This window comes from Arachis ipaensis, chromosome B7 (genome assembly GCF_059453495.1).
Source record: "Arachis ipaensis isolate K30076 ecotype BB chromosome B7, ASM5945349v1, whole genome shotgun sequence".
Lineage (NCBI taxonomy): Eukaryota > Viridiplantae > Streptophyta > Magnoliopsida > Fabales > Fabaceae > Arachis > Arachis ipaensis.
In genome coordinates this window covers 113,597,109-113,617,991 of record NC_142442.1, presented here as the reverse complement: position 1 = coordinate 113,617,991, position 20,883 = coordinate 113,597,109, and the positions used below count along the sequence as shown (strand labels likewise).

The 20,883-nt window shown below is 39.5% G+C and overlaps 2 protein-coding genes across 2 annotated transcripts; both read left to right on the top strand.

The window, feature by feature from the left end:
* Window positions 1-258: 258 nt before the first annotated feature.
* Window positions 259-4,288, top strand: LOC110265112 (zinc finger BED domain-containing protein RICESLEEPER 2-like). Its single transcript, XM_021107892.2, has 3 exons — window positions 259-371; window positions 1,961-4,130; window positions 4,236-4,288. The coding sequence occupies exons 1-3, from the start codon at window positions 357-359 to the stop codon at window positions 4,286-4,288; spliced, it is 2,238 nt and encodes a 745-aa protein (XP_020963551.2). The 5' UTR covers window positions 259-356.
* A 9,483-nt stretch (window positions 4,289-13,771) lies between these two features.
* LOC148553774 (uncharacterized) lies at window positions 13,772-14,833 on the top strand. Its single transcript, XM_088494883.1, has 2 exons — window positions 13,772-14,318; window positions 14,649-14,833. Exons 1-2 carry the CDS (start codon window positions 13,772-13,774, stop codon window positions 14,831-14,833), a joined length of 732 nt encoding a protein of 243 aa, XP_088351009.1.
* The last annotated feature ends 6,050 nt before the right edge of the window (window positions 14,834-20,883 follow it).

Here is a 20,883-nt window from a genome sequence, read left to right as displayed (position 1 = left end):
TGCTCGAGAGAAGGAGACCCTGAAGGAGAACCCTAGCTTCTCTTCCTCTCTTCTTCTCTTCAGTCATCGCCGTCGCTGGGTCGCCGTCGCTGCCTCGCTGGGTCACCGTCGCCGAGGAGCAATCCATTCACCGAGAAGCAGTCCTGTCACCGAGCAGCAGTCCAGTCGCCAAGCAAGACTCCAGTGGCCGTCGCAGTCCAACTCGAGCGCCAAGCAGCAGTCTAGTCGCCAAGCAAGACTCCAGTGGCCGTCGCAGTCCAGTCGCCAAGCAAGATTCCAGTGGCCGTCGCAGTCCAACTCGACCGCCGAGCAGCACTCCTATCACCAAGCCATCTCCTGCAGAAAGCAACTCCACAATGTCTTCTTCGGAGGTTAGAAATTCTGAACAATTATTTTTAGAGATTCTGTTTAGTGATACTGTGCTTGATTTAACCTGAACAATTGTTTTTACAAATTCTGTTTGTGGTTATGTTTTTTAGAAATTCTGTTTGTGCTTTTGTGGTTATGTTTTTTAGAAATTCTGTAGCTAGAAATTCTGTTTGTATTGGCTGCATCAAGAACTCACAGGATAATGCATCGCTTTATTTTTTTATTTTAATTTTTTTCCTGGATGAAAAATAGAGACATTCATTGAATACATTGCTTGTGAGGTAATATGAAGTTTGATGTTTAATTTTTGAAGTAGATTCTAAACCCATGTGATCGCTGCTTCACCAGCTGTCAAGCTTTAGAATTCAGCTTTAGTGGTGAGTGCATGAACTGGCTAAAAGTGGCAGTTGATACTTGATAGTAATTTTAGGGATGAAATCATTGAAATAGGCATTAGACTAGCTTCACTCATTCCCAATTTTGATAGAAGGTCTATTATATATCTTGTTTGGGACAAACTGCATAGAATCTTATGTTCTTTGGCACATGATAGTATTTCTTTTTGGTTTTTGGGTGCATAGGAGACCTTATTCTAATTAGTGTCAATAATAACCTGAAGCAAGGTTACTTCAAGAAAAAGGAAATTGATTCTTTAATTCCCCTGTGCCATTCAATGCCGTTAACTAAGATCATGTTTGACTCCAAATGTGATGATGTATTTGATGTCAAGGTACATGTTTCTTTAATTTTATTATTGAAGCCTATAATTGATTCTAAATATATATTTCATAAACTATAGGGAAAAAAAAGATTTATTTATTACACTTCCAATTGATAGAAAAAAATTGTAACTTGTAACAATTTATGATTAATTAATCAAGAGAATCTAGTACATGTTATGATTAACCTTAATCTTGGACTTTTGGTATCTGAGGAATGCAGTAGTGTCCTGAAGCAGTACTAATCTAGAATTTCCTGGCTTGTCTACATAGCACATGCCCCAATTAATTTTGAACGTTTCCATTATTATGTTCCATTTGAGACCACAAGCTGTAGTTTAGCTAAATTAAAATGATCCATTTGCTTAAAATTAATGGCATGACATACATAAACCCCTTGCTTTGTCATCATCCCACTTATGTTTAAGTGTAAGTGTAACATTAAATAATGGCTTGACAAATTGCCTCCTCATACAGCTAACTAAACTACTTTATGTATGTGCTTCCACCTATGATCCATGTCAGAAAAATTTGGGTTCTTTTAGGACGCGTTTGAATAATAATTACGATGATGCTGATGCAGCCTACTAGGAGAGCTACTGTTAATTCATTATATTTCTTATGAAATAAATAGAAAAATAAATAATAAATGATGGTTATACTTATATGTGAAATTCTTCCTTTGTTATGTTGAGTATAATGCATCTTGAATGTGTAGTTTGGTGGACTGTTTGAGCTGTTAATTATGCTTATTTTGGTGGACTGTTAGAGCTGTTAATGATGCTTGTTTTGTTGCTGGAAACAATACTTTTGGTGCTGTTCATGAATTAAAAACCTTAATTTTTCATTGTTCTGTTTATATATATATGCAGTCAACAAGCAATGAGGTGCCCAGTGAGCGGACGCCTGAAGTTGGGGGTGAAATTGTTGAGTCCGCGGTACATTCTTCAACGGACAGCGGCGTGCTTACCGAACCCCCGCCCCATCCTAGATCAAAGAAGAGGAAGGTTCATTCAACTAATGTGGGTGCAACTCCGGGAGCAACTCCAACAAATCCATCTCCAAGTACTGTGGAAACTGATGAAGAGGATAGCAAGGATGAAACTAATGAAGGTAACAGAAAACCTTCTAGACCTAGATCTTGGACTTGGGAACACTTTACAAGGGATCCTAAGTCCAAGCCATCACATCCTAGGGCTAAATGTAATTGGTGTGGTGCATCATATGCATGTGACTCTCATAGAAATGGTACAACTAATATGCGTTATCATTTGTTGAACCAATGTAAAAAATTTCCTAGGGAGTCGGGTGACCCTAGTCAAACAATCCTTACCTTCCAACAAAAAAAAGAGGGTGAAGGGGTATTTACTGCAGTTACTTTTGATGCTGAAATGTGTAGAAAAGCCCTTGCTAGGATGATAATTGTTGATGAGCTACCATTCAAGTTTGTTGAGGGGGAGGGATTTAGATTCTATATGAGTATTGTGCAGCCTAGATTTTCACTTCCGGGAAGGATTACTGTTGCTAAGGACTGTTGGAATCTCTATATTAGTGAGAAGAATAGGTTGAAAACTGTGTTCAAGCAACCGAATCAATCTGTTTGTTTAACTACTGATTGTTGGACTTCTGTGCAAAATCTGAATTATATGTGTCTCACTGCTCATTACATTGATCATGATTGGAAATTGCAAAAGAGGATTATTAATTTTTGTCTTATTAAAAACCACAAGGGAGAAACAATTGGTAGAAAGATTGAGAGATGTCTTTTGGGGTGGGGGATATCTAGAGTGTTCACAATTACTGTTGATAACGCTAGTTCTAATGACACTGCAATATCTTACCTAAGAACTAGAATGGAGGATTGGAATTTACATCCTTTGAAAGGAGAGCATTTGCATGTTAGGTGTTGTGCACATATTCTTAATCTTGTTGTTAATGATGGATTGAAAGAGATGCATGAATCTATTAGCAAGATAAGAAATGCTATTAGATATGTGCGTGCTTCCCCTAGTCGTATGAATAGGTTCAAAAATTTCATTAAGGAAGCTAGGATACAAGACAAGTGTACTGTCCAACTCGATGTTCCCACTAGATGGAACTCTACATACACCATGCTTGAAAGTGGTTTGAAGTTTCAAAAGGCGTTCAAGAGGCTAGGGGAGAGAGATACAGAATATGCTCTAATGCAAGGTGGTATTCCGAGGAATATTGATTGGGATAATGCAAAACACTTTATGGAATTCCTGAAAATTTTTCATGATGTTACAAAGAGTGTGTCTGGTAGTTTGCTTGTGACTTCTTCTCAATATTTTCATGAGTTTTGTAAGATTTTGCGTGTGTTCAAAGCTTCTTGTGGTAGTCGAGATCCATTACTTGGGAGTATGGCTGAGAGGATGAAGCTTAAGTATGACAAGTACTGGGGTAACATTAAAAATATCAACATGATGATTTTTGTTGCTGTGATTCTTGATCCTAGATACAAGTTGAAGTTTGTTAACTTTAGCTTTGAAAAGCTATATGATAAGGATGATGCTGATTTTTTGGGTGCAAAAGTGAAAGAAACCTTCTCCAAGATGTTTGAATGCTATATGAATGCAAATAATGGGGGAAGATCTTTTACTTCAACAACAATGGATGGTGCATCAGATGTGGGAGTACCTGATGGCGATATGGCTGGTGATTTTTTTAAGGAGGTGCATTTTCATGAGATCATCAACAAGAATGAGGTGGATTTGTATTTGATGGATGGTTTAGAGAAGCCTGGTGATCAAAATACTTTTGACATATTGAATTGGTGGAAGGTAAATTCTAGCAAGTATCCTATCTTATCCCAAATAGCTAGAGATGTCCTAGCAATGCCGGTCTCAACTGTTGCTTCAGAATCAGCTTTTAGCACTGGTGGAAGAGTGCTTAACAACTATAGGAGTTCTTTAACTCCAAAGACAGTTGAGGCATTGATATGCACACAAAATTGGCTTCGTGCTTCTCCAATGACAACTGATTTTGAGGAGCTTATTGAAGAGTTTGAGAAACTTGAATTAGGTATGCAAAAAAGAAATTTGTAATTCCTTTCATGGTTTATGTTTATAATCTATAATCTATATTATATTTATAATCTATATTGATTTTCTTGTTTTATTTTTGTAGAAATTGCACCAACCGGAGAAGATGAGGATGAGTCTGGTGTGGATTCAAATTAAGCATGGTGGTTGATTGGCTGTTTGGTTTTTATTTGTTTTAAAGTGACTGTTGTGGTTTAAAGTGTGTTTATTTTTGTTGTTTTGCTAGACATTTTTAATTGCCTTTGTTTTATATTTAATTAAGTTGAATTTGTATTGGATTTGAATGTGATATACTCTTGTAATTCTGGTTTATTGAAGGTTTTAAACTTTATTTTATGATATTTTAAATTCTGTTTATTAGGTATAAAAAAACCGAAAAAACCGACCGAACCAAACCGCTGTTGGTTCGGTTCGGTTCGGTTCGGTTATCCAGAAAGCAGCCAACCGAATGGTTGATATTAACGTTCAACCGATCAGGTCGGTTCGGTTGGTTTTCGGTCCAAAACCGAACCAAACCGAACCGATTACACCCCTACTCATGTGTCACAAAATTAATTACCTCAAAAGTGGCCAGTACCATCATTATGTGAAGATGCCACATATGACACGGACAAGCCACGCGTCAGTGAGCTAGGTGATACAGCAAACCATCAACATCAAATACAAGGACTGTTAGTTCTCAACTTGGCAGGAGTAGGCTAGCATTCACCCATTAACCTTGTATATATTAGTGAATTAAATTAAACTAAATTAGGTATCTCATTGAAATATTAGAAGGCAGGCCAATGCTAGGATGTGAAAGTCAAAATGCTTCTATAGCTGAGGATCTAACATGGTTTGAATTTATAAGTAATAAATGTCTTCTTGTATTTTTTTTTTGTGAGTAAACTACCATTTGTACCCACGAAAGTTGAAAACGCTAACATATCTACCTATAGAAAAAAAAATTACCATTTGTATCCATAAAAAAATGTTTTTTACAGGCAAAATTATCCAAATCCTAAAAAATTATCTAAAATCCCTAAATTACTCTTCTCTCCACACTATCATCTCCTTCCTCCCTCCTCTCTCTCTCAATGTTCTCAGCCACCCAATCCCAACATCAACCACAAACCACCGTCTCACCCTCCTCATCATTGTTCACCCTTCTCCGCTAGCAACGTCGAGGACCTCCGTGTCAGTGTCAGTGACCACCCCTCCTTCTCTCCTTCCCTGTCTCGCTCTTGCCGACCAGAGGACCTTCGCACCCACCCCGCCCCTGCTTCGCCGCCGCTAGCAACCCTAGAGCCGCAGTGCCCCCTTCTCCTCTTTTCACCGCCGACCACCCTCACCTACCAGGGCTACCTTCTCCTCATCACTGAACTAGTGCCCCTGACGGGCCACCGCGCCAGCTGCCACCACCGCGGTCCCCTTTGCGAACCAAAATCGCGGTGAGCTCTCTCTCTCTCTCTTTCTATCTCTTTCACCATTTTTCTTTTCTCCCAGAAAAAGTGAATCCAAATACATGAGGCTTCTGTGTTTGATTGTTCAGATTTGATCATCTCTCCTCACTCTCTTCTCACCTTGGATCTGTGTTCTTTTTCGCCCTATTTTTATTAGCTTTCTCCATGACACCCTTTTCAATGTTTTGTTCCCTCAAACAACTTCAGATTCAGCTGAAACCAAGATCCAATTTTGACTCTCACCCATCGTCATCCATTTCAAATTTCTCTCTGGGTTGATTTTGATTCCTCCAAAGGTGAAGGTTATGGTGATGAAGGAGTGGCAATGAGGTGGTTTGTGGCAGAGGTGGTTTGTGGCAGAAAAATGGAGGTTAGATCGGAGAATGTTCATGTGATGCAAAGAGAGAGATGGGGGATGATGGTAGCAGTGGTAATGATAAGGGTATTTTGGGGTTTTTAGATAATTTTTTAGTGTTTGAATATTTTTGTTATGCGAAATTCATGTTTTATGGGTACAAATGGTAATTTTCTTCTTCTATGGGTAGATGTGTCAGCGTTTTCAACTTTCGTGGGTAGAAATGGTAGTTTACTCTTTTTTTTTTTTTTTTACCATTCAGAAGTTGTAGCCTTGTAGGTAAAAATTGACACAATGTAGCTCTTTAGAGTGGATTGAGTAGTAAGCTAAATTAAAATTAAGCTATTTTGTTGATATTTTTAGTGGTAAGTATTATTTTGTTCTTTAAAATTTGGAGTTAAAATTAAAATTATTTTTAACGTTTTTTTTATTTAAAATATTTTTTGACATTAAAATTATTTTTAAAATCATCATTTTAACTATTTTATCCTTATCTCACTAATTCTATCTTTTTCATTTTTTTATCTCTAATCCTATCTTCATTTTTATCAACCTAATCAAATTAATCTTTATACTCTTCTTCTCACTCTCACACACATATTCAGATGAAAAAAAAGGAGAAGTAAATAGAGAGAAGGGAGTAGGATCAACACAAAGAGTGCCACCGTTGCCATCGTCGAGAATAAGAGAAGAGGAGAAGAAGAAACGGCACCAGCAGGATTAAGTGCTATTGTCACCGTCAACGCAGGAAACAGAGAGAAGAAGTAGGAACAATAACAATGACGGTTTTAGATTTTCTTTCTCAGCGGCAGTTTCAAAAAGCAGCAACAACGGTGATAGTAGCGAAAGAAGTGGAGGAGAAATAAATCTTAGATCTCTTCTTCTTTTCCTTTCCGACGAGCTCGAACTCTTTTCAATCTCTTTCTTCTTTTTCTTCATCTTTTTTCTTCTTATTCTCTCTCCCTTTGAGTTTACTGTATCTCTCTTATCTCTCTCTGTCCTATTTTCTTCTTTTTCTCTTAATTTTAAAAAACAATATAAATTACTATGATGTTATTGAGTTTAATGATTGAATTGCAATGAATAATATTATTAGTGATATTATTCTTAAATTTAAATATTGTATTGTTGTTGATGATGAATTTTTGAATTTGAATAATGTGTTATTGTTGATAATAAATAAAATAAATAATTATAAAAAAAAATAGTTGCTAGTTGATGGGAATAAGAAGGAAAAGATGGCAGCAGTGAGAGTGGAGTTAAAATTAAATCAAATATAAATATAAAAGTATTTTTGTTCAAAAAATAAAAAAAATGATTTTAATTTAAAATATAGTGTTAAAGTTAGAACTATTTTAAATAAAAAAAAATTAGAGACAATTTTAATTTTAACTTTAAATTTTAAACACAAAAACAGTACTTATTTTGATATTTTTATAATAGGCAAACTACTTCACGTGAGAAAAAAAATTTATTTGATCCATCTCTATTATTATGAAACCACGGAGTGGAGTATCATTTCATAGGATAATTTTGATATTTTTAGCCTAAATATTTTAGGAATGAACATTATTTTAATAACGAACATTAATTTTTGAGTACTGTAATCGAATATTAGTTCTCAATATTTTGAAGTTTATCGAACCAAATTCAATGGATATTAACTAAATATGAATTGGTCTTATTATTATTTGTATAATATGATTAGTTAAAAAATTAAAGTTAAGCTTTTAATTAACTATATTTTTAATATATTAAAAAAAAATTGTACTTTTTTTTTTATTGTCCGAGATGTCACTATTCGAGTTTCTCGTGAGGAGATAGAAGTGGTACCTGTAAGGGACTCCGATGTTTAAGATAGCAAGAATTTTAACCAATTTTTTAGCAGATTGGATCCTGAATATACCTGAGAGTGTCAGTACATTTATAGTAGAATTGATAACTACCTTTTAGAGTAGTTCCACCTTTTGATGGGGGATATCCATTCCCTTTTGTTAGGAAAGTTAGTGAAATCTCCCTTCTAGATTAGATTATTAGGAGATATCTTAGGAGTCAGTTACTTATTTAGATAAGTAAGGCTAGACCCATGATGACGTGTCCAACATCTATGAAGTCGAGTACGTATCTCTTAATTGAGCTTTATTCATTTTAGGCCTGGCTGTGTTTTTGGGTCAAGGTATGAACATTGTTCCTACTTGAGACTGAGCTTCATTCATTAGGTCAGACTCAAGCATTTGTAGGTCAGACATGACCTTTCACGGTGTGGGTTCATTACGTCGGGCATACCACCTTTCTAGGGGTTAAGTCGGATACTCGACGTGTTTTTATGAACTTGAAGTGTTGCGTCTTTTCACAATCATTTGCACGTTTCTCTACTGTTACTTTGATAACCGTGCATGTCATAAATTTTCTTTTAAAATTTTTTCTATCCTAAATTTCTACTTGGGATTTTTCGTTCGTGCTTTGAAGGTTCTTGGAACGTTCGTGTGTTTTGTTGTGCATGTGTGCTGTTGTTTTCTCGTTTAGTCAAGGTTGGTATTCCATCTTTCGTTATATTTTCTGGAGTAAAGTACCATTTCTACCCATAGAAGTTGAAAACGCTGACAAATCTACCCACTAAAGAAATAAACTACCAAATGTAACCATCAATCGTGGCATCCGTGGGACGAAACTAACCAAGCCTTATTCCGGCATTGACTCCGTTAGTAACGCTACGTACGTGGCATTTCACGGCGTGACATGGCTTGAGAGGCTTCACACGTGGATTGCTGAGCTGTGTGATCGTTATAATGTATCCTCAACCCCAAAATTTTCCAAATTCAAACCTAGTTCCATCCGAAACACGAACCCTAACCCTAGATTCACAAAAATCTTCGAAATTATACCAATGTCGAGGCGAAGACTCTTTACTCCACCTTCGAATGGCACTGGTAGTGTTTCTAGAAGCTCAATATCAAAGCGGGTGCATGATAGGAAGTTCAATGGCAGATGTTTCTGTGGGTTGGGGGTGACGCTGTTACAGTCAGGGACGGCGATGAATCCTGGGAGGTGGTTCGTCCGTTGTCCCAATTGGAAGGTAACCCGTTGTACACCCTGTTCTGTGTGAGTTGAATGTGTATCTAATTTTAGTTTTTCTGCCATGGATAGAACTCGGACTGCAACTTCTTTGCATGGGTAGACGAAATCGAAGGGTAGTGGGAGGGTTTGAGGAGAGCAATGTCAGAAAGAAAGATGCAGGAAAACATTAATGAGGCTGAGGCTGAAGTGAAGATGCTCATGATGTTAGGGAGGTTTGAAGTTGAAGTTAGTAAACTTAGGTTTTGGCTTGTGATTATGTCAATGGTGGTGGTATGTAATGTTGTCTGCACTTTGTATCTGATTCGCATGAGGTTTTGAGCCTTAGTAGTTGTTAGTGTTAGTTATTGACAAAAATACCCATGATCAATTCTGAATCTATCATTTGTAGACATCTGGAGTCCAAAAAATGTCAAATAAAGTCTTATAAGATATATAACTTGCTGAAGTTATGTATTACTAGTTGCAAGTCTTGTTTACTTTCTGCTCCAAAATAACATGAAATACAGGCAAAATAACGTCATAAGTACGTAGAAATTGAGTTACTAAATTGTTCAAGTTATCGGTATGAGTTATCAACTACGAGTATGCACCCATACCGAAAATCAAAACATAAGCAATTCAAGGTATATTATGTGACATATCCAACAATTGTAAGATAAACTGGCATGAAAAGTACAAAAAAAAACATAACATAAAGACTCTTGATTCATGGAATTGGAGTGGAGTTGCTGCTTCCGCTTGACCCTTCCTTCAAATGTGCAGTTGTTGACCCCTTTTTTCGTGGTGGACGGAAGGTAGGCTGCGACCACCTACTTGAGCTTGATCTTCTCACTGTGGGAGTTGGCATGAACTCTATAACCTGGAAGTAGTGCCCTGGGAGGCAGCTTGCATGATTTGAGGTGTCACAGTGGGTGGTACATCAGAGGCCGGGGTTGATGGACTAGTAGTACTTGGTGTTGCTGGAACAGATTGTGGTTGCTGAGTAGTTGATGGTGTTCTTCACAGATTCTTCTTCTTCCTTGGTGGCTTTTTTGCAGTTGGTGGCCTAGTTGAAGGAGACCTCACTGGATTAGGAACGGATTGAGAAACTGGGGTGGTCTCCTACAATAGTAGACATAAATGAGTGATTTGATTAAACAGAACTTGTAAAATGCAGTTGTAAAATAATCAGAACTTGTGTTCATTCACAAACGTCTTCACCTGAAAGCTTAATCGAAACGACCGTTTTGCACAGTATATCTGCCACGGACAACTCTCCTCATAACATATGGCCTTGCACCTAGTTGAATCCACTCTTGGAAAGAATATGCTTCGCCCTATGTTGATGTTGAACTTCCTAACTACCTTCTTGAAATGGTCCAAATTTTCAAACTCCATGCCAAGCTCCAACCTTACTTCCTTTACTGGAGCATCTGGATTCGCTTGAGAAAATGCTGCCTGCTGACTATCCTCATCCTCACTTGCAACAGAATCCAGCTCCTCCGACTCGTAACAATGCATCCCTGCACTTGCCTCCGACATATCTTCACCCTCGACAGGTATAAAAAATGAAAGATGCTTGTTTGGATCCGGGTTAGGTATGAATGTTTCCCTTGACGGTGGAGGCCTGACTGTTGATCGTCTCTTCCTCTTCTTTTGACTACCACCACCCACATCTGGATTTCTATCTGTTTCAGGCTGTGAACTGCTGGGTTGACTACCACTACCGGGTGCTTCCTTTTCATTTTGAATGGACTGTTCCTGAGACTCTGGTTCTTGGAAAGGCTGTGGGATGTACTGTGTGAAAACCTCAATAGATTCTGTAGGCCCTTTATCAATAATGGGAGCCACTGACTCCGCAGAAACTGGAATTTGTTGTCCAATTTCTTCACTTGCAGCTGACAGATTTGGTGGTTCAGGGTATGGAGGAGACTTCTCCAGCTGTTGATACGGCGGTAAGTTGGGTTCAGTGGGTGCTTTTGGGAGCTGAATGATCCTTGGTGCCTCATCGAAGGTTACCTTTGGTGAATGGGTGGGTAAATCTGGTTGTTGTGTGTTTCTTGTCGTAGGATGGAAATCTTTGTCTACCACATCATCCTCTGTTTGAGCATCTGGTCCAGGCACACCTCCTACAGTCTCACTCAATTTCACTGGTCTCTTTCTCTTCTTCTTTAGTATTGGGGTTCTCCTAACACACTATTTGGTTCTATGCTTGACTGGGGTCCTATTAACAGTTAATATCTCAACCTCTGCTTTAGGTTCTATTCCGAGGGTTACCTGAAACTGTAGGTCGATCTCGGACAAGATCTTCTGTGATGGTTGGCGCTAATGTGTCCGACTTGTGGGTGGTGCTGATCCTTCGTCACCGGAGGGTGGTGGTACCTGCAATGAACTCCGATGCTTAAGTTAGCAAGGATATTGAGCAGATTTTTAGTAGAATCAGAGTATGAGTTATACCTGGGTGCTCCAGTGTATTTATAATAGTGTGGAATGACCTTTCTGGAGATAAGATAGTTATCTTATCTTATCTTTGAGTGAAGTCATCTTTATCTTTAAGGGAACCGCCCTTATCCTTCTAGGCCTGGGTAGCCTTTGGATTTGGGTCGAGTTCCTTTATTTGGGCCTTCTTTGGGCCTCTATTGTCGATTTGGCTGACCTCTTTAAGAAGAGATCGGGGATTCCGGACTTGGACAGGTCGGTCGCTTTGTTGTTGATCATCCTGGGTCGGACATCTCGACCTAGGGTGTGAACAGTGCCCCTACTCGAGTACGGTCTTCCTTTTGAGGTTGAGTCCTTAGTTTTAGGACTTCAATCCTTCTCTGGTGAAGCCGAGCTCGAGCACTTGTCGACTTTCTTCTTTGTAAAGTTTCCCTTTGAATATGGAGCGTTTTTTCTTTCTTTTAATTTTTTTTTGAAACAAGCGTTCCTTTATTCTTTTGAAACGCGAGTCTCTTTGCCTTGGGAACGTACGAGGGTTTAATAACCCATTAATTCTTCTCTTTGCTGTTTTTCCCCCTTTCTCCATTTTGAATTTAGTTTTTCTTAAAGATTTGGCTTCCGTTTCTTCTTCTCTTTTGCTCACTGTAACTCCATCCTTCTTTATTTTTCTTTGCCTAAGCCATTTTTCACGCTTCTTTTCGTGGCATCATTGGTGGTTACTGGAGCTTCCTTTGCTCGAAAGGCATTTTCTGGATTTCGGCCTCTTCGCCTTCAACTTTTTCGGCGCTTCCTCCTCTTTCAGGTTGGTTCTTCTTTCTTTTACTTCTTTTGTCGTTCTTCTTTTGTGCTTGCATTGTTATATTCTTGGTAAAGTTTTGATCTTGCTTGAATTTGTGTTGGAAATTTTGAACCTTTTGTATCGTCGTGCATCTGCTTGTTACTGCTCTGGGAGTATCTTTTTTATTTTGAAATGGTCCTTCTGCATTTACGGTTTCTGCGTGCCGTTTATTGCTTTCTAGTTTGTGTTCTTTGATATGAACTGCATGTTGTTACTGAGGCTTACAAATCTGTTTGCTTCCTCAAAAAGATTACTCCTTTGATGATTTTTGCCATGTTGGTAGTTTTCTTTGCTGATAAACTTTGTAGAAGATAACGATTTTCTGGTGGCTTGTTTTGATTTCCTTCTCGTGTCGTCGCTTATTTGGAGGGGGATTATTTTTCTTTGCTGAGAGTTTTGTTGGGGTGTAGCCTTGTAGACTCTTTCCTGAGTCCTTACTCTATCCCTACCTCCAAAGGATGCCCCTGGACCTCGGTATATGTCTTGGGGTTTTCCTTTTACTGTTTGTATTGCTCTGAGTCATGTTTGTCCGAGCTGTTTTTATTTTGCCCGAGCTGCTTTCGTTAGTAATTCATTTTCTTTTTCTTGCTGTAGGACTAGTTGGCCATGTCTTCTCGCAAAAATATTGTTGAGACGTCTTCTAAGGTTCCTGAGGGTATGTCCGACTGGCTGGACTCCCTTGTATTGATGTGTGTCTCTGTGGTTAATGCTGTGTTCTGTGCGGAGCTTAGAAAACATCACCGAATCTGTAGAAATAGAGATCAGGAAAAGAACTATGAATTGGTAGTGCCTGATTCCGATGAAAGGGTTTGCTTTCCTGCTTTGACCCAAGGGGAACTTCCCTTCTTTTATGCTTATGACTATTTTTTCAGCCAGCTGAACATTACTTTGCCTTTTACTTGCTTTGAAACTGATTTGTTGTGGTCTTGCAACGTAGCTCCATCCCAGCTTCATCCGAACTCTTGGGGTTTTATCAAGATTTTTCAGTTGCTTTGCCAAGAGTTAGACGTCATCCCTTCTCAAACTCTCTTTCTTTATCTTTTTTGTTTTGACTAAGCCCGGGGTTTCTTCAAAAAAGAAAGCTTCTTGGATTTCTTTTCGATCTGCCCAAGGACATAAAGTGTTTGCTATGTATGATGAGTCCTTTAGGGACTTTAAGAATTACTTTTTTAAGGTCCGAGCTGTTGAGGGAGCTCGACCATTTTTCTTGGAATCGAATAATGAACCTGCCTTCCCCTTGTGTTGGCAAAAGAATGTTGTGGTGTCTCGATACTCGTGGAAGATGCTTGATGAGGTTGAGCAGGCTTTTGTGACTGTTTTGGAAGATATTTGGGGAACCTCCCCATCTCGATACCAAGAGATTTTTGGGGGACCCCTCCCTTATCCAAACTGTGTTGGGTATAGATCAACTTATTTTGCTTTGTTTTACTTTGCTTCCTTTCTTTCCAGTTTGTAACTTGCTTCTTTGGCTGATTTTTTTTTTTTCAGAGATGACTAAGAATAATGATTCGATGAAAGCCTTTAAAAAGGCGAAGAAGGCTACAGCTGCCCAGAATATCTCGGCCAAGGCGGCTGGGGAAGGATCCTCTCATGCTCTGCCAAAGCAGCCAATACGGAGCTCTCCTAGACCGAGGAGAATGATTCCTACCCCACGGGTTCATGTGATCGATCCTCCCCAGACTTCTGCTGCTACCTCTTCTCCTACTGCCGCTCCTCCTCCAAAAAGACAGAGGACAGTTGAGCCCTTCAACCTGGATGCCCCTTACTTCGATGCTGTCGGGTTTGTTGATCAACAAATTGGTCCCTATGGTATCATTCCTACTGACGATGTTTCTCTTCTTCATCATTTGGATTTTATTACTCGGAGTAGTATTAAGATGGCGCATGTGGGAGCAGCTTTATATCGGACTGCCCAAGATCTTTCTATCCATGCAACAAAGGCCTTTATGGAGGAGGCCAAGTTGGAGTTCGACCGGATCAAGGGTTTGAAGGAGGAGCTCGAGGTGAAAGTGGCCAAGTTGGAAAAAGAGTTGGAGGGTGAGAAGACTCGGGCTATTGCCTTGGCGGCTTCTGCTATGTTGTCTGAGGATATGGCATTGAAGCATAAGGAAAGCTATGTCACAACTTATAGGGAGATGATGGGTCTCAGGGAGAGTTTGGAGGCTGTCCGAGCTGACTATGCCGAGCTTCAAGGTCATCTTGTGGGCAGTGTAAATACTGCTTATGAGAATTTGAAGGATCAAGTTCGAGTTCTTGCACCCGAGCTTGACCTTACTCTTTTTAGCTTGGACAACATTGTGAAAGATGGTAAGATTGTCCCTGATGACCCTGATGATGATGATGATGATGTCGACCCTCCTCCTACAGCTTCTGCCAAAGTCTCTGTTGCCTCGCCTTCCTCAACTCCGGCAGCTGAAGCCGGTCAACCTGAGTCTAATCCTGACGTCCAGATCCTAAACTGGGATGATGGGACGGTAGATGCGGTACCCCTTCAGACTCGTCCTCCTTCACCCCAGGATGCTGCTATTGGGAAGTCTTTGGGTCCTCTATAATTATTTCTGATGTTTTGTATATAGCCCGGCTTGTGGGCTTTGAACTCTTTTTATTTTGTAGTTTATGGTTCTGACTTCTGGATACTTTTAGTTGCTTTTTTAGCAACTTTTTTTTTTTGAAAAATCAAAGGTAGTTTTACAAGCCTCTTGAGGTCGACTTCAGGTGGCCTCTTGGGTTTTGTTTATTGTAGCAACTTTGTTCCTGCTTGTTGATTGCTTGCTTAATATTTTTCAGGCATCTTCAGGATGTTGGAATCTTGTTTTCCGACTTCTTTTGATTGCCTTGGTACTTTCATACTTGTAGCTTAATTCTTTTGAGGTCATGGCTTTCTGGGTCCGACTTGAAGTCCCTTATAGCGCATGCCTTCTGTTGGCTGACTTCTTCGTCTCGGTCTGCTCGAAGTTATTTCTAGTAATCCATTTGGGCCTTGTCAGGTCTCTCTATATGGATTACTTTGTTTATAACTTTTTGTAGCTTTATTGGGCCGACTTCATCATGCCGATCCCATCTTAAGTAATTTTTAGTAATCCACTTTGCTTGGATCTTTGTCGGATCTCTCTTATGGATTACCTTTTATAACTTTTGTAAGTTTTTTTGGGCCGACTTTATCATGTCGGTCCCTTCTTTAAGTTATTTTTAGTAATTCTCTTTTTTAGGGCTGGCCAGGCCTCTTTCTTAGGGATTTACTTTTTATAACTTTTGTCATAGTCGACTGGTCCGACTTCTTTATGTCGGTCCGTCTTTAAGTTATTTCTAGCAATTCATTTTTATTAAGACCTCGTCAGGTCCTTTCTTATGGATCACTTTTGATAACTTCTTGCATTTAATCTATTTTGTCACTTTTCATCTTTGTCGATTTTGTAGAAATTGAGTTTGGTCCTCGCTTGGTCGACCTTTGATAAATTCGGTTTTCATCTTTTATTGGTCTTTGTCGTGATCGGGCAGTGAATTTGATTTTCACTTTTGCCGATCTGTAGCTTTATAATCGGGCGATGAAATTTTGCGTTTTAGATTAATGCGCCTTGCTAAAAAGGAATTGTGGAAATCTGAAAAAACTTTATTCAAGATAGAAAATGTGAAAATATGTACATGTGGGTGTTTTTCCTTCTAAGTCGGGCAATTTGTAGATCTTGGCTTGGTGCCTCATTAAAAAACCTTTTCAGGAAAAAGAGTGCACCTTGTCCTAAGATCTTTATTACCTTTAACTATAATACCTTCTTAGGTTGCAGGCGTGCCATGACCTTGGCAGCTCTCGCCCTTCGAGTTCGGACAGCCTGTAGTAGCCCTTTCCAAGTACTTCTATGACTCGGTAGGGTCCTTTCCAGTTTGCTGCCAGCTTTCCTTCTCCAGGTCGAGTTGTTCCGATGTCATTTCGGATTAGGACGAGGTCGTTCTCGGCAAAACCTCATGGCACTACCTTTTGATTGTATCTTGAAGCCATTCAGTGTTTTAATGCCTCTTCCCTAATCCGAGCTCTTTCTCGAATTTCTGGAAGTAGGTTGAGTTCTTTCCTTTGAAGTTGGGAGTTGGCTTCTTGGTGCACGAATTGTGAGTCACACTTTTCACAACGCGTACCACTGACCAGCAAGTGCACTGGGTCGTCCAAGTAATACCTCACGTGAGTAAGGGTCGAATCCCACGGAGATTGTTGGTTTGAAGCAATCTATGGTTATCTTGTAAATCTTAGTTAGGAAGTCAATTATGTTTATCAGTTGAATTGCGAATAACCAAGAGATCATAAATTAAAGGTTACTTGTTGTGCAGTAATGGAGAATATGTTGGAGTTTTGGAGATGCTTTGTCTTCTGAATCTCTGCTTTCCTCTGTCTTCTGATTCACGCACGCACGTCCTCCTATGCCAAGCTGTGTGTTGGTGGATCACCGTTGTCAATGGCTACCTTCCATCCTTCCAGTGAAAACTACGCTCACGCGCTCTGTCACAGCACGGCTAATCACCGGTTGGTTCTCGATCCGGTTGGAATAGGATTTACTATCCTTTTGCGTCTGTCACTAACGCCCAGCCTTCAGGAGTTTGAAGCTCGTCACAGTCATTCAATCTTAGAATCCTACTCGGAATACCACAGACAAGGTTTAGACCTTCCGGATTCTCATGAATGCCGCCATCAGTTCTAGCTTATACCACGGAGATTCTGATTTAAGAATCTAAGAGATGCTCATTCAATCGGATATAGAACGGAGGTGGTTGTCAATCACACGTTCGTGGTTTGAGGAAGGTGATGAATGTCACAGATCATCACCTTCATCACAGTTAAGCGCGAATAAACATCTTAGATAGGAACAAGCATGTTTGAATGGAAAACAGAAATACTTGCATTAATTCATCGAGACACAGCAGAGCTCCTCACCCCCAACAATGGGGTTTAGAGACTCATGCCGTCAGAGAATACAAAGTTTTTATTTGAAATGTCCTGAGATCCAGAATAAATCTCTAAAAGTTGTTTAAATACTAAACTAGTAGCCTAGGTTTACAAAAATTGGATAAACTATGATGGATGATGCAGAGATCCACTTCTGGGGCCCACTTGGTGTGTGCTGGGGCCCACTTGGTGTGTGCTAGGGCTGAGACTTAAGCAATTCACGTGCAGAGGCCATTTGTGGAGTTGAACGCCAGTTTTTATGCCAGTTTGAGCGTTCAACTCCAGCTTTTGATCCTTTTCTGGCGCTGGACGCCAGAATTGGGCAGAGGACTGGCGTTGAACGCCAGTTTACGTCGTCTATCCTTGTGCAAAGTATGGACTATTATATATTGCTGGAAAGCCCTGGAAGTCTACTTTCCAACGCAATTGAAAGCACGCCATTTCGAGTTCTGTAGCTCTAGAAAATCCACTTTGAGTGCAGGGAGGTCAGAATCCAACAGCATCAGCAGTCCTTTTTCAGCCTGAATCAGATTTTTGCTAAGCTCCTTCAATTTCAGCCAGAAAAATACCTGAAATTACAGAAAAATACACAACTCATAGTAAAGTCCAGAAATATGAATTTTTCCTAAAAACTAATAAAAAATAGACTAAAAACTAACTAAAACATACTCTAAACTATATGAAATTATCCCCAAAAAGCGTATAAAATATCCGCTCATCACAACACCAAACTTAAACTGTTGCTTGTCCTCAAGCAACTAGACAAATAAAATAGAAGACTAATAGGTTGAGAAGCGATAATATCTCAGAGTTTTTGATTGAAGCTCAGATCCTAATTAGATGAGCGGGACTAGTAGCTTTTTGCTTCTGAACAGTTTTGGCATCTCACTTTATCCATTGAAGCTCAGAGTGATTGGCATCTATAGGAACTCAGAATTCAGATAGTGTTATTGATTCTCTTAGTTCAGTGTGATGATTCTTGAACACAGCTTCTTTATGAGTCTTGGCCGTGGCCCTAAGCACTTTGTTTTCCAGTATTACTACCGGATACATAAATGCCACAGACACATAACTGGGTGAACCTTTTCAGATTGTGACTCAGCTTTGCTAAAGTCCCCAATTAGAGGTGTCCAGAGTTCTTAAGTACACTCTTCTTTTTGCTTTGGACCTTGACTTTAACCGCTCAGTCTCAAGTTTTCACTTGACACCTGCACGCCACAAGCACATGGTTAGGGACAGCTTGGTTTAGCCGCTTAGACCAGGATTTTAGTCCTTTAGGCCCTCCTATCCACTGATTCTCAAAGCCTTGGGATCCTTTTTATTTGCCCTTGCCTTTTGGTTTTAAGAGCTTTTGGCTTTTTCTGCTTGCTTTTTTTTTTTTTCTGCAAGCTTTGTTCTTTGCTGCTTTTTCTTGCTTCAAGAATCATTTTTATGATTTTCAGATTATCAATAACATGTCTCATGTTCGTCATTCTTTCAAGAGCCAACATATTTAACAGTCTTAAACAACAAATTCAAAAGACATATGCACTGTTTAAGCATTCATTCAGAAGACAGAAAGCATTGCCACCACATTTAACCAATTAGAATTTCTTTTATTAAACTCGAAATTTTATTGCCTCTTATTCAAAAGATCTACTATTTTATTCATGTTTAATGATGATGAGAAAAATAAACTATAGCTTAATTGGAGATAAAATCAAATAGATACTAATTACTATTATATGACTTCTAAGGCAAACTTTTTATAAGGACACTGTCACAGAGTTAAGGCAGAAATTGGAAATTAACAACCTTTATTCTAGGGGTATGGGGGTTCCTCTGATCCTTGGGAGGCTTGGTATTACAGAAGACTTTTGGCGCTTCAGTTCCCTTAAGTCACGTCCCTGCTCCTCTTGTTCTTTAAACATATGGGTCAGCATTTGACTGTGTTCCAACATTGTTTTATTATCTGCTCCATAGCTTCCTGTATCTTGGTGACAGACGTCTCAAGATATTCCCAATATTCCGCTTGAGGAATCTCTGGGAGGAATTCCTGTGCTCTCTTCTTGATAAGATCCTCCTGTGCTTGTTGTCTCTCCATTGATGCTTTGGTGATTGACTTTTCAATTAGGATATATTCAGTTATTCCCATCTTGACTCCAGCGTCCTTGCAGAGCAGAGAAATCACGCTTGGATAAGCCAACCTGGCCTCTTTTGAATTTTTGTTAGCAATCTTATAGAGTTCAGTGGAAATTAGCTGATGAACCTCCACTTCCTTCCCCGTCATGATGCAATGAATCATCACTGCTCTTTTAACTGTGACTTCAGAACGGTTGCTAGTGGGCAACAAAGAACGTCCAATGAAGTCCAGCCATCCTCTGGCAACTGGTTTGAGATCCTCTCTCTTGAGTTGATTTGGGACGCCCTTTGTGTTGGTGGTCCACCTGGCTCCAGGGATACATATGTCCTCTAGAATCTTATCCAGGTCAATGTCTGCTCTCATCATCCTCCTGTTGAAGGAGTCTGGATCATCCTTTAGCTGAGGTAGCTTTAATATCTCTCTGATCTTGTCAGGGGTGGTATGAACAATCTTTCCCCTGACCATGGTCCGAAATTCGTAGCAGGCAGTTCCAGATAGTCTTTGCTTGTCAGTCTGCCACATATTAGCATAGAACTCCTGGACCATGTTCCTTCCTACTTTCGTTTCAGGATTAGCTAGGACTTTCCAGTTCCTGATTCGAATTTGCTCCTGGATCTCCGGATATTCATCTTCTTTTAGATCGAATCTAACTTTCGGGATCACTGATCTCAGACCCATTACTTTAAGATAATGGTCTGAATGTTCTTTAGATAAGAACTTCCCTTGATTCTAAAGTGGTTTTGGAATGCTCTCTTTCTTGCCTCTTGGAGTGGATTGTTTTCCTTTGGGAGCCATGATCTTAGTGATACCGGATAAACACACCAAACTTAGAGGTTTGCTTGTCCTCAAGCAAAAGAAAAGAAAGGAGAGGGATAGAAGGAGATCGAGGTGCACTTGGTGATGGAGGAGGGGGGAGGCCGAACCCAATTTTAAAGGGGTGGGGGGTGGTTTTTCGAAAGATTGGAAAAGATAAGATAAAAAGATTGAGTTGAAAAAGATAAGATAGAAGATATAGTGTAATTTTGAAAAGATAGGATAGATTTTTGAAAAAGATAAATTTGGATTTTGAAAAAGATAATATGAAGATTAAAAAAAAAGATATGGATTAGTTGAAAAGATTTTTGAATGAAAAAGATAGATTTGTTTTCAGAAAAGATTTTGAAAAGAGTTGGATTGAATTTGGAAAGATGGATTTTTAGAAATTAAGGTTTTTAGAAATCAGGGTTCTTGACATGTTCATGTAAAAATCATGCCTTGAAGCATAAATTTGAAATTAAAATGGAAATACGTGTGGGATAAATGGATTTGGCTCCTCCCTGTCTTCCTGGCGTTTGAACGCCCAAACACTGCTTGTTTTGGGCGTTCAGCGCCCAAATGCTGATCTCCTGGGCGTTCAGCGCCCATTTGCTGCCATTCCTGGCATTCAACGCCCAGTGGGTGGCCATTTCTGGCGTTGAACGCCCAAATTGCTGCCATTACTGGCGTTCAGCGCCCAGTGGATGCCCATTTTGGGCGCTGAACGCCCAAAATGCCCCTTTACTGGCGTTTTC

What these genes read in the sequence shown, in the direction of transcription:
- LOC110265112 (XM_021107892.2), top strand. An exon ending in GTTTGAGAAACTTGAATTAG is followed by an intron (nt 4,131 to 4,235) that starts GTATGCAAAAAA and finishes TTATTTTTGTAG; the next exon opens with AAATTGCACCAACCGGAGAA.
- LOC148553774 (XM_088494883.1), top strand. Translation starts at nt 13,772, where the DNA reads ATGACTAAGAATAATGATTCGATGAAAGCCTTTAAAAAGGCGAAGAAG. An exon ending in GTTGGAAAAAGAGTTGGAGG is followed by an intron (nt 14,319 to 14,648) that starts GTGAGAAGACTC and finishes CTCCTCCTACAG; the next exon opens with CTTCTGCCAAAGTCTCTGTT.